Source organism: Bombina bombina, chromosome 1 (genome assembly GCF_027579735.1).
Source record: "Bombina bombina isolate aBomBom1 chromosome 1, aBomBom1.pri, whole genome shotgun sequence".
Lineage (NCBI taxonomy): Eukaryota > Metazoa > Chordata > Amphibia > Anura > Bombinatoridae > Bombina > Bombina bombina.
Genome location: NC_069499.1, coordinates 1,542,789,215 through 1,542,803,298, shown reverse-complemented (window position 1 = coordinate 1,542,803,298; position 14,084 = coordinate 1,542,789,215). Strand labels below are relative to the sequence as shown.

Genomic DNA, 14,084 nt, shown 5'->3' with positions numbered 1-14,084 from the left:
AGCTCATGGACTCTTGCTAATATGAAAGAAATTAATTTATCAGGTAAGTTCTTACATAAATTATGTTTTTCTTTCTAATGACACGGTGAGTCCATGGATCATCTAATTACTATTGGGAATATCACTCATACCCATCAGGAGGAGGCAAAGAGCAGCAAAGCTGTTAAGTATCACCTCCATTTCCTCCACCCCAGTCATTCTCTTTGCCTACGTTAAGAGCAAGGAGGAGGTATAGTTTAGGTGTCTGGAAGAAGATTCTTTTTGTCCTGGGGTATAGTCGTAGTCCATATCAGTCTCTTCAGTAGAGCAGTGGTGGCTTTTAAGCAATGGGAACTTGTGGGGTACAATCCTCACTGCGCCTCCCATGTATTTAATGCTGCCCTAATATTGAAAGCCTGAGTAAGATTACTCAGTCTTTATCTTTTTTTCCACAGGGCCATGTGAGGGAGCATGCTTCTCAAACCTAGTGAGGTGCCTTGCTGCCGAGCAGAATTCATTGAGGTAAGTGCTATTTTTATTTTTCTGGGCTGCATACAGGAAAAAGATGGCACTTTAATATTTATTTCAATGGGACACTAATATATGGCCTCTAGCAAGTTAAGGGGCTTATATAAGGCAGTGGTGCAGGCACTGGGGACGATAGGCTCAGTCAGTATGTTAATAGGTGGTGTGTTTTTACTTGCTCCCAGGGGTTTTTACCTCAGCGTAATCATGCCGACCGGGACGTTAGTTCTGTGATGCCCACGATGGGCTGGGCTAGCTGACGCACTAAAATTTTCTATTGCGCATCCTTTTTCTCTTCACTTCCTATGTTCTGGTAGGGGAGAAATTTGGTTGTGGTTCCAGATTGTGTGCTACTCTACGGACTTTGGGTGAGTCCGGAATCCATCTGACAACTATTGCCTCCGGTTTCCAAGCAGGGCAGGTAGGCACCTCAGCTAAGCTAAGGTGTAGAGGCTGTTCGGGGTGTTTGATAAATATTTTCTCATATTTTTGCTGTTAAAGTAAAGCAGTTTCCTTTTATATTTAAAGGGACAGTAACGTTTTTTGTGTGTGAACTTTTGATTAAAAATTAAGTACTTTTTATTTTTAATTCTGGGTAAAGATGGACCAGGAAGCTTTGCAAAATGTTACTTGTACTTTGTTTTAATGCAAACGTGGAACCACCAATCCCTTTCTGTTCCTCATGTATTAAGAGAACATTGAATTACAGGGATAGACTTTTTGATTCTGAGGCAACATTGTCTAGGGCGGATGCTGTTGAGGAGTCTTCTGACAATGTTCAAGATATGCCGCAGCTTTCTCCTCAAGTGTCCCAAATTTTATCGTCCACACATGCAGTGCCCTGCGCTTCCTCTCTAGCTCCGACTGGAGTTACGTTGCAAGACATCGCTACCCTCATGTCATCTGCAGTATCTGATGCATTGTCTGCTTTTCCCATACTGCAGGGAAAGCGCAAAAGGAAATGTAAAGAATCAGTGAGTAAGGTTTCTGACGCAGTCGTGGCTATTCCGAATGTTCCCTCCCAGAAGTCTGAGGAAGAAAATACTTTGGTAGCGTCTGAGGGTGAAATCTCAGATTCAGACAGTGTAATACCTTCTTCTGATGCTGAAGTTGTATCCTTCAGGTTTAAGCTAGAATTTCCACCATTAGATAAGAGAACCACTATTCCCATTGAAGATAGTTGTTCCTTTAAAGATCCTATGGATAAGAAGTTGAAGGAATTGCTCAAAAAGATGTATGTTCACCAGGGTTTACAATGGCAACCTACGGTGTGTATTGGTACCGTCACTAGTGTGGCAACATACTGGTTTGATGCGTTATCTGGTTCTATTCAGGACAGACACTCCCCTTGATGAGATCCAGGATAGGATCAAGGCCTTTAAGTTGGCCAATTATTTTATTACGGATGCTTCCGTACAGGTTATTAAGCTAGGAGCAAAAATTTCTGGGTTTGCCGTACTGGCCCGCAGAGCCTTATGGTTGAAATCCTGGTCTGCGGATGTGTCTAAGATTTTGGCGATTCCCTACAAGGGTAGGACCTTGTTTGAGCTGGGCTTGGCTGAATTTATTTCCAACATTATGGGAGGAAAGGGTAATTTCCTCCCTCAGGATAAGAGGAATAAGCAGAAGGGATGAAAGAGTAATTTTCGTTCCTTTCGAAACTTCAAGTGTAAGCCTTCCTCTCCCTCTACAAAGCAGGAATAGTCCAAGCCTTCCGGGAGGTCCAACCAGTCGTGGAACAAGGGAAAGCAATCTAGGAAGCCCGCTAATGACTCATGTCAGCATGAAGGGTCTGCCCCCGATCCGTGACCGGATCTTGTGGGGAGCAGACTTTCCTTCTCTCAGGCTTGGGTTCGAGATGTTCAGGATCCCTGGGCGGTGGACATCGTGTCCCAGGGATACAAACTAGAGTTCAAAACCTTTCCTCCCAGGGGCAGGTTTCTGCTCTCAAGATTATCTGTAGACCAGATAAAAAGAGAGGTGTTCTTACACTGTGTTCAAGACCTTTCCGACCTAGGAATGATAGTTCCTGTTCCAATGCAGGAACAGGGTCTGGGATTTTACTCCAATCTGTTCATGATTCCCAAAAAAGAGGGAACTTCCAGACCAATTCTAGATCTCAAAAGTCTAAACCAGTTCCTCAGAGTACCATTCTTCAAGAAATCCTGGTCTGCGGATATGTCTAAGCTTTTGGCGATTCCCTACAAGGGTAGGACCTTGTTTGAGCTGGGCTTGGCTGAATTTATTTCTGACATTACGGGAGGAAAGGGTCATTTCCTCCCTCAGGATAAGAGGAATAAGCAGAAGGGATGAAAGAGTAATTTTCATTCCTTTCGAAACTTCAAGGGTAAGCCTTCCTCTCCCTCTACAAAGCAGGAATAGTCCAAGCCTTTCCGGGAGGTCCAACCAGTCGTGGAACAAGGGAAAGCAATCTAGGAAGCCCGCTAATGACTCATGTCAGCATGAAGGGTCTGCCACCGATCCGTGACCGGATCTTGTGGGGAGCAGACTTTCCATCTCTCAGGCTTGGGTTCGAGATGTTCAGGGTCCCTGGGCGGTGGACATCGTGTCCCAGGGATACAAACTAGAGTTCAAGACCTTTCCTCCCAGGGGCAGGTTTCTGCTCTCAAGATTATCTGTAGACCAGATAAAAAGAGAGGTGTTCTTACACTGTGTTCAAGACCTTTCCGACCTAGGAATGATAGTTCCTGTTCCAATGCAGGAACAGGGTCTGGGATTTTACTCCTGTCTGTTCATGATTCCCAAAAAAGAGGGAACTTTCAGACCAATTCTAGATCTCAAAAGTCTAAACCAGTTCCTCAGAGTACCATTCTTCAAGAAATCCTGGTCTGCGGATGTGTCTAAGCTTTTGGCGATTCCCTACAAGGGTAGGACCTTGTTTGAGCTGGGCTTGGCTGAATTTATTTCCGACATTACGGGAGGAAAGGGTCATTTCCTCCCTCAGGATAAGAGGAATAAGCAGAAGGGATGAAAGAGTAATTTTCGTTCCTTTCGAAACTTCAAGGGTAAGCCTTCCTCTCCCTCTACAAAGCAGGAATAGTCCAAGCCTTCCGGGAGGTACAACCAGTCGTGGAACAAGGGAAAGCAATCTAGGAAGCCCGCTAATGACTCATGTCAGCATGAAGGGTCTGCCCCCGATCCGTGACCGGATCTTGTGGGGAGCAGACTTTCCTTCTCTCAGGCTTGGGTTCGAGATGTTCAGGATCCCTGGGCGGTGGACATCGTGTCCCAGGGATACAAACTAGAGTTCAAGACCTTTCCTCCCAGGGGCAGGTTTCTGCTCTCAAGATTATCTGTAGACCAGATAAAAAGAGAGGTGTTCTTACACTGTGTTCAAGACCTTTCCGACCTAGGAATGATAGTTCCTGTTCCAATGCAGGAACAGGGTCTGGGATTTTACTCCAGTCTGTTCATGATTCCCAAAAAAGAGGGAACTTTCAGACCAATTCTAGATCTCAAAAGTCTAAACCAGTTCCTCAGAGTACCATTCTTCAAGATGGAAGCTATTCGTTCCATTCTTCCCTTGGTTCAAGAGGGTCAGTTCATGACAACAGTAGATTTAAAGGATGCGTACCTGCATATTCCCATCCACAGGGATCACCACAAGTTTCTGAGGTTCGCATTTCTAGACAAACACTTCCAGTTTGTGGCTCTTCCACAGCTCCCAGAATTTTTTCCAAAGTCTTGGGGTCCCTGTTGGTGGTGCTCCAGTTGCGGGACATTGCAGTGGCGCCTTATCTGGATGAAATTCTGGCTCAGGCGCCATCCTTTCAACAAGCAAACTCCCACACAGAGATGTTGTTATCCTTCCTGCGCTCTGACGGATGGAAGGTGAATTTGGGAAAGAGTCCCTTAATTCCAGCTACAAGGGTAGTGTTCCTGGGAACCATAAAAGATTCCTTATCGATGAAAATATTTCTGACAGAGGTCAGAAAATCAAAGATCTTCGATTCTTGTCTGGCGCTTCATTCCTCTCCTCGGCCATCAGTGGCTCAATGTATGGTGGTGATCGGTCTGATGGTAACTGCCATGGACATCATTCCATTTGCCCGTTTCCACCTCAGACCTCTGCATTTATGCATGCTCAGACAGTGGAACTGGGATTATGTGGATCTGTCTCTGCGATTACATCTGGATCAGGCGACAAGAGAATCTCTTCTTTGGTGGTTGTCTCAGGAACATCTCTCCCAGGGAACCTGCTTCCGCAGAACCACCTGGGTGATTGTGACAACGGACGCCATCCTGCTGTTCTCCCCATAAACATTCTGGAGCTGAGGGCAATCTTCAATGCTTTTCTGGCCTGGCCTCAGTTAGCTTCAGCCCGGTTATTATCAGGTTCCAGTCGGACAATATAACTTCAGTGGCTTACATCAACCACCAGGGAGGAACTCAGAGTTCCTTGACCATGACAAAGCTGGCCAGAATCATTCAGTGGGCAGAGACCCACAACTGCTGTCTATCTGCAATTCACAATCCAGGAGTGAACAATTGGGAAGCAGATTTTCTGAGCAGACCGAATTTTCTCCTGGGGGAGTGGGAACTCCATCCAGAGGTGTTTTCCAGTTTGATCCTCAAATGGGGGCGGCCGGAGATAGATCTCATGGCATCTCGGCAGAATGCCAAGCTCCCGAGGTACGGTTCGAGGTCAAAGGATTCTCAGGCCGTCCTGATAGATGCTCTGACGGTGCCGTGGAACTTCAGTCTAGCATTCCTGTTTCCTCCATTCTCTCTCCTTCCACGAGTCATTGTGCGGATCAAGCAGGAGAGGGCGTCTGTGATTCTTATAGCACCGGCGTGGCCTCGCAGGATCTGGTATGCAGATCTAGTGGAAATGTCATCTCTTCCACCTTGAAGACTTCCGCTGAGGAAGGACCTTCTGCTTCAGGGACCCTTCCTCCATCCAAATTTCGTTTCTCTGACTCGGTCATTGAGACCTTGATCCAGGCTCGCAAGCCTGTGACAAGAAGGATTTACCATAAAATATGGCGTAAATATCTGTATTGGTGCAAATTCAGAGGCTACTTTTGGAGTAGAGTCAGGATTCCTAGGATATTGTCCTTTCTCCAGGAAGTTCTGGAGAAGGGTTTGTCAGCAAGTACGCTGAAGGGACAAATCTCTGCGTTGTCTATTTTGTTGCATAAACGTCTGGCGGATGTGCGAGACGTACAGTCTTTTTGTCAGGCCTTGGTCAGAATCAGGCCTGCGTTTAAACCTGTTACTCCTCCCTGGAGTCTTAACCTTGTTCTTAAAGTTTTACAACAGGCTCCGTTTGAGCCTATGCATTCCTTAGATATTAAAAGGTTATCTTGGAAGGCTTTGTTTCTTGTTGCTATTTCTTCTGCTCGGAGAGTCTCGGAACTCTCGGCTCTGCAGTATGATTCTCCCTATCTTATCTTTTATTCGGATAAGGTGGTTCTTCTTACTAAGTTAGCTTTCCTTCCTAAAGTTGTCTCGGACAGGAATATTAATCAGGAGATCGTTGTTCCTTCCCTGGGTCCTAATCCTTCTTCTCCTAAGGAGCGTTTGCTGCACAATCTAGATGTTGTGCGTGTGCTGAAATGTTATTTGCAGGCGACTAAGGACTTTCGCCAGTCTTGTTTATCTGTGAAACGCAAGGGTCAGAAAGCTACAGATTCTAATCTTTCACTTTGACTGAAGAGTATTATTCGTTTGGCCTATGAGACTGCTGGATAGCAACCTTCTGAGAGAATCACAGCTCATTCCACGAGGGCTGTTTCTTCTTCCTGGGCTTTCAAAAATGAAGTTTCTGTAGAACAGATTTGCAAGGCTGCAACTTAGTCTTCTCTGCATATTTTTCCAAAATTGTATACATTTGGTACTTTTGCTTCAGCTGAGGCTTCTTTTGGGAGAAAGGTTCTTTAAGCAGTGGTACCTTCTGTTTAGGTGACCTGTCTTGTCCCTCCCTTATCATCTCTGTCCTCTAGCTTGGGTATTGATTCCCAACAGTAATTGATGATGATCCGTGGACTCACCGTGTCATTAGAAAGAAAACAAAATTTATGCTTGATAAATGTATTTCTTTCTTGACACAGTGATTCCACGGCCCTCCCTGTTTTTTTCAGACAGGTTTTTTGTTATATAGACCTCAGGCACCTCTGCACCTTTCTCTCCTTTCCTTTGGTCGAATGACTGGGGTTTGTGGGTAGGGAAGTGATACTTAACAGCTTTGCTGTGGTGCTCTTTGCCGCCTCCTGCTGGCCAGGAGTGATATTCCCAACAGTAATTGATGATGATCAGTGGACTTACTGTGTCAAGAAATAAATAAATTTATCAGGTAAGCATAAATTTTGTTTTTAGATAAAATAATGTGCGGATAAAACACATTTGTTTTTTTAGTTTCAAGTCATTTTAATTGTTATGAATTGCCATGATGGGTGCTTTGTATAGTTTTGAGAAGCAACTGTTGGGAGCTTATCCTTAAAGGGACAGTCTAGTCAAAATTAAACTTTCATGATTCCGATTGGGCATGCAAATTTAGACAACTTTCCCATTTACTTTAATCATCAAATTTGTTTTGTTCTCTTGGTATTCTTTGTTGAAGGCTAAACCTAGATAGGCTCATTTGCTAATTAATAAGCTTTGAAGGCCACCTCTTATCTCAGTGTATTTTATTAGTTTTTCACAACTAGACAGTGCTAGTTCATGTGTAAAATATATAGATAGCGTTGTGCTCCCATGGAGTTATTTATAAGGCAGCACTGATTGGCTAAAATGCATGTCTGTCTAAAGAACTGAGATAAGGGGCAGTCTGCAGAGGTTTAAATACAAAATAATCACAGAGGTAAAAAGTGTATTAATATAAAAGTGTGGGTAATCAAAACTGAGGAATGGTAAATAAAGGGATTATGTATCTTTTTTTAAAAATAAACATTTTCAAGTAGACTGTCCCTTTAAACCTTACATTTTGTGTCGGTTTCAGATCCAGAAGTTCAAATTGAAAGAACAAATGGAGAAACAGCTCAGTCTGTGAAGAAAATACTGACCCAGTTTCCTGTGATTCCTCACCATCTCCTGTGGCTCCTCCCCACCAATTAGACATCTCTTCTTTTAAACGATTTTATTGGCTTAATATATAGACACTGTGAATATCACCTGCCTTTTATTTGTATCATTTATAATTTGGATATAATCCCATTTTTTTTAAAACATTTTTTATTATTATTACATCACTTGAAGCAAACACATCAATTCTCTGATGATATTAGCACAGCTCTGATATGGTTGCCACTTCAGTCATGTTTTCCTCGGCACTTATGAGTAACACATGCTGCAGGGGATGCCAAGGGGAACATGAATTGCACCCCTGGGTAGCACACAAATAGTGATCCTGGACAGCACTATTCATGTTCCCCTCTGCACATCCTGCAGCATGTGTAACTCATAAGTGTCCAAGAAAACTTGGCGGAAGTAGCAACCCTAGAAATGGGACACGGACCAGCGCTGTGTTACATCTAATTATGTGGCTAAAGCACAAGGACAAAACGAACTTGGTGTCATAAGTGAGTTTTAAAGGGATACAGAATTGCAAGTGTTTCTAGCAAGCACTTAAAAGAACATATTTTAAAGGGACACTGAACATAAATTTTTTCTTTCGTGATTCAGATAGAACATGCAATTTTAAACAACTTTCTAATTTACTCCTATTATCAAATTTTCTTCGTTCTCTTGCTTTCTTTATTTGAAAAATAAGGCATCTAAGCTGCTATTTTGGTTCAGTCCCATGGAAAGCACTTGTTTATTGGTAGGTGAATTTAATCACCAATCATCAAGAACAACTCAGTGTGTTCACCAAAAATGGGCCGGCATCTAAACTTACATTCTTGCATTTCAAATAAAGATACCAAGAGAATGAAAAGAATTTGGTAATAGGAGTAAATTAGAAAGTTGCCTAAAATTGCATGCTCTATCTGAATCACGATAGAAAAAAATTGGGTTCAGTGTCCCTTTAAGTAGCACATTTTTGTATAAAAGTATGTGAAATTTTAAACTTACGTTTAGTGGAAACCAAGCTAAAAAAAATACAGGTACCTCATAATGCTGGTATTCTTGCCAAGTTTTATAGGGAAATAAATTTAAAATGTATCTTTGTATCTTTCATGATTCAGATAGAGAATACAATTTTAAGAAAGTTTCCAATTTACATGTCTGAAGCTGAATATGAGAGTGGTTTTGCAAGAATGCTTTTGAGCACTAGATGGCGGCAGTGTGCACAAAATCATGGTCCATACATTTTGAGTTTCATGAGCTTTTTAAGGCAGCCCAATTCATTGTACGTGTTGCAGACGATAAAGCTAAAGACTCCAGATTTGTTTTCTAATTCCTCATTGTTCATAGAAATCATTGATTTATTTTTTTATCTTTATGCACTTTATAATTCTAGAAAATGTTATATCCTTGTAAATGACTGAGCCAATACATTCACTTTTTTAAGCTAAATATGAAATGTAATAAACTCATTGTGCCTAATATAGCACCTATCAAGTGCCAGAAGATTAGCCAGTTATATGCCAGTTTTCAACATTTTTCACCACTCTTCCCGGGACAGTTGTGTTATCCCTGACCTTTCCAGGGCAACTAGATGAGAACTGCCAGATGATTTTGTCTTTCTTTCAAGAACAACTTGGGTATCTTTAAGCAGTCATGTTTCTTCCCTGGTAAACTAGATGATCCCTGACCTGTCTTCTGCCTCTTCGTAGGGTAACTAAATGTTCATTGACTTGTTGTTTGCCTCTTCTGCAGGGAACTAGATGACCCCTGACCAGTTCTTTGCCTCTTCACAAGGAAACTAGATGACCCCTGATCTGTACTTTGCCTCTTCTTAGGGTTACTAAATGGTCATTGACCTGTTTGCCTCTTTTCAAGGAAACGAGATGACCCTTGAGCGTTCCTGTGGCTCACTTCCCAGGGCAACTAGATGAACCGTAACCTGCATTGCACCTCTGTTCCAAGGAAAACTAGATAATTCCTTCTTTGTCCTTTGCTTGTCTCCTCAGGGCAAGTTGCTGATTAAACTTATGCTCTGCCTTTCTTCCTAGGCCAATTTGAAAATCCATGATCCCTCCTTTTTCTCCACTTTCCAGGGTAATAGATGATCCATTTTGTCCTTTGCCTCTTTTCTCAGGGCAACTAGATTATCCCTGACCTTTGCTTCTCTTCCTAGGGAAACTGGATTATCATTGACTTGTACTTTGAGTCGCTTTCCAGGATAACTAAATGATCTCTGACCCATCCTTTGCCTCTCTTCTCAGGGAAACTAGATGATCCCTGACTTGTTCTTTGTCTCTGTTCCCAGGGTAACTAGATGATCCCTGATACGTCCTTTTGCATCTCTTTCAGGGAAACTAGATGATCCCTCACTTGTTCTTTGTCACTATTCCCAGGGCAAATAGATGACAACGCACATCCATCTTCAGCCTTCATAAAGACATTTTTACCCATCAGAACCTCAGAGTAGTAACTGCTATGGATTCTTCAAATAGTTTGTGCCCTTGTCAAGTTCTTTTTATCTTGTTTAAAAATGAATCAAGCTTTTTTTCAAGACATTTAGGGGTTGATCACAGTCAATGGTTTGATAGTTGTCTGTATGTTGAGAGGAACCCTTTTCAATAATGACAATTTTTGTTGTTTACTAGAAAACTGTTTTTATTTTATTATGAAAAACGGTCCATGTGCCAGTCCAGTTTTCCTGATTGCAATCAAAATCTCTATAGTTAGTCACCTTTATGGGGCAATTTTTCACAGCTAAAAGGACTTGATAAACCCTGGACAACATTTTTCCGCTTACCGAGTCCCCCAAAAAGTTTTTGAATGTAACATTGTCACTACCCACTCCACATTGGATGACATTGGGAAGCAACGTCCGTAAACCGATACAAACACTACTTAATAAAGTAAAGTTTAAAAAACAAACAATTTTACACAATATTTAGGTAAATCTACAACATGCCTTCTATACCTATAATGACCCTGGTTGTAGCCCTTTAAAAAGACATACACACATATCTCTGGTTTTGGAGCACAATAGGTTAATTGCACACGTCACCTATTAGCATTAATACACAATATTTAAAGGAACTAATATACAGGGAATTTTATGCCATTGCTAAACCCACAAAATTGTGTAATCCAAACGCCAAATGTGCAGGATTACTGATTAACAATACAGGTAATGATTTAGTTTTGTGTTGAGGACGTAAAAAATTCGGACCTTTAAAGGGAAACTCAAGTCAAAATTAAACTTTCATGAATCAGACAGAGCAGCAATTTTAAACAACTTTCAAATTTACTTCCATTAACAAAATGTTTGCAGTCTTTTAATAGTTACACTTTTTGAGTCACCAGCTGCTACTGAGCATGTGCAAGAATTCATAGAATACACGTATATGCATTTGTGATTGGCTGATGGCTGTCACATGTTATAAGAGGAGTGGAAATAGACATAACTACTCATTTAAAGTTCAGACTAAGGGGCCGATTTTTCATTGGTCAGTCCGACATGATCTGCTCAGCGATGAATGCCTACAGCATACGCTGTCAGCATTTATCATTGCACAAGCAGTTCTTGTGAGCTGCTTGTGCAATGACGCCCCCTGCAGATTCGCGGCTGCTAGCAGGGGGTGTCAATCAGCACAATCGTATGAGATCGGGCGGATTTAATGTCTGCAGCCTCAGAGGAGGCGGACCAGTTAAGGAGCAGTGAGTGGTCCTAAGACCGCTGCTTCATAACTGCTGTTTCCGGCGTCCTGAAGGCTCGCGTGGAATCAGGGGCCATTCGGCCCTTGATAAATCGGCCCCTAGGTACTATTGCATTGTCTTTTTATCATGCATTTGTTGACTATGCAAATCTACTGTATTTACTGGTCCATTAAAGGGACATGAAACCAAACATTTTTCGTTCATGGTTCAGATAGAGCATAAACTCTTAACTTTCTAATTTACTTATATTAACTAATTTGCTTCCTTCCTTTGTATCTTTTGTTGAAAGGGATACCTTGATAGGCTCAGAAGCACTAAGAGCTAGCTGCTGATTAATGGCTGCACATAGAAACCACTTTTCATTGGCTCACCATATGTGCTCAGCTAGCTCCCAGTAGTATGTTGCTTATCATTTAACAAAGGATACCAAGGGAATGAAGCAAATTTGATAATAGAAATAAAGGCAAAAGTTGTTTAAAATGTTATGCTTTATCTGGATCATGAAATAATAATTTTGGGTTTCATGTTCCTTTAATGGATAAAACATTTTAGAGTTGTGATCAAGAACACACTGACCATACCGACCTGTATCTCTTTATCTAATAAGAAGAAGTGCAAGAATATGATCAACCCCTTAGCTTGACAAAAAAAATAAAGCTGCTTTTGTCACGCCGTGCCGCTCTAGCCGTTGCTAGGGGCGCGGCGTCTCCTTCCCTGGTTGTTGCTAGGGGCTGTGTCGGGTCACCGCCGCACGCTCCTCTCATTCCGGTCCTGACGCCTGGACGCGAATCCTACGCTTATTTAAATGTTGTCTTATCGATATATCACTGCCTAAGTATAGGTGTTACCTTGTGTGCTCCTGGGTGTGATAGATCGTTTATTCTCTGATTGCCTTTTTGTTGCTGAACTGTGCTTGCCTGACTACTTTCCCTGGTAACCCCTAAATTGATGGACTGATATACCGCTGCTGAACTCTGCTTGTCTGACCACTCTGCCTCTTTAACCCCTATTGTCCTGGATTGCCTCTCTGTTGCCAAACCCTGCCTGCCTGACCATTCTAGTGGTTAGCCCTTGGACTGCTTTACTGTTGCCAATCCCTGCCTGTCTGACCATTCTAGTGGTTTGCCCATGGACTGCTTTACTGTTGCCAATCCCTACCTGCCTGACCATTCTAGTGGTTTGCCATTGGACTGCTTTACTGTTGCCAAACCCTGCTTGCCTGCCCATTCTAGTGGTTTATCCCTGGACTGCTTTACTGGTGCCGAACCCTGCCTGCCTGACCATTCTAGTGGTTTGCCCTTGGATTGCTTTACTATTGCCAAGCCCTGCCTGCCTGACCATTCTAGTGATTTGCCTTGGACTGCTCTGCCTCTGCCGCTGGGGACTCTCCTGCCTGTGGTGAGTGCCATCTTCCTAACTTTCTCTGCTCTGGTATATTCCCTATCATTCCAGCTCGACGCCGGGATACCAAGACTACTGGCCGAGTTCAGTCTGATAGAGGATTATCCCACGAGCTTTACAGTTTCCATGTGAATTACTCTGAACAAATGTTGTAATAACAAGATTGAGCCACCTGTATATATGCTCTTGCTATAGAGCCTGTGGTTTAAATGTATCATGGTCTGGTAAATAAAGACAAATGTAATCTTGTCATTAGTGTCTGTCTGTATTGTAAATGGGGGAGCATTTATTTTGGGCTGAAAAAAGTGGGTTGTAAAATAATAGGAGGCAATAACCTATAACTAGATATTTTCAACTGACATATTCTTCTAGCATACAGCCTCTTGATCTTAACAGATAATATACAGTATTATAAAGGATATACACTCACCAGCTATTTTATTAGGGGCACCTTGCTAGTACTGGGTTGGACATTTTTGCCTTCAGAACTGCTCTAATTCTTCATGGCATTGAATATTGACATAATGTATAAACTCAGCTATTATCTTGTTCCTCTAGCCACAAGTTACCAGGTGAGATCTCCCCTTCTCAGGGGGGCATGGGCAGAAATATACCACGCCCTCTTATATGAGCTTACCAGCTTCCTTTCCCATCATTCCTAGTTCTGTCCATCATATGATGGGCAGTGCTGGGGTCCTTTTCTCATTTTGTTATAGTGGAAGCCTTGGGCTGTTTTCCACCTGAGAGGCTGCCTATGATTCACCTTGGGCTCCAGTTCTTCAGGAACTTCAGGAGGCAACAGTTACCCCTTTTAGGCTTAAGGCACGAGTGGTGGTGCTTCCAGTGTCTTCCAAGGACTCTTCCTATGGGTGCCGCCATTTTCCTCAAATGTGACGTCATTGTAGCTAAAGTCACATATATATAGCCTGCATGCTCATCTGTTTAAGTTATTCAGAGTCAGTAGCAGGTAGCGTTCTTTTCCTGGAAAGACGGTGGTGGCCTTAAACGAGTAAGTCCTGTAAGCAGGGCCGCCACAAAAATTTTTGGGGCCCCTTACTTAACCATTGATCAGGCCTCCACACCCCCCCTTGACATTTGCAATTTTTGACCAAGTGACTAAAACGTATATGCACTTTTCTTAAAGGGACAGTCTACAGCAGAATATTTATTGTTTTAAAAGATAGATAATCCCTTTATTAGCCATCCCCTAGTTTTGCATAACCAACACAGTTATATTATTACACTTTTTACCTCTGTGATTATCTTGTATCTAAGCTTCTGCAAACTGTCCCATATTTTAGTTCTTTTGACAGACTTGCATTTTAGGCAATCAGTGCTGGCTCCTAGGAACTCAACGTGTGTGAGCACAGTGTTATCTATATGAAACACATGAACTAACACCCTCTAGTGGTGAAAAACTGTCAAAATGCCCTGAGATTAGA

The 14,084-nt window shown here is 42.4% G+C and overlaps 1 protein-coding gene across 1 annotated transcript in view; it reads left to right on the top strand.

Annotated features, from left to right (window-relative positions):
* The window catches only part of ACSF2 (acyl-CoA synthetase family member 2), a 363,626-nt gene extending 350,732 nt beyond the window's left edge, over window positions 1-12,894 (top strand). Inside the window, exon 16 of the mRNA XM_053708837.1 lies at window positions 7,466-12,894. Coding sequence (XP_053564812.1) covers window positions 7,466-7,516 — 51 coding nt within the window. The 3' untranslated portion in view covers window positions 7,517-12,894. The remainder of the gene's footprint in view (window positions 1-7,465) is intronic.
* Window positions 12,895-14,084: the final 1,190 nt, after the last annotated feature.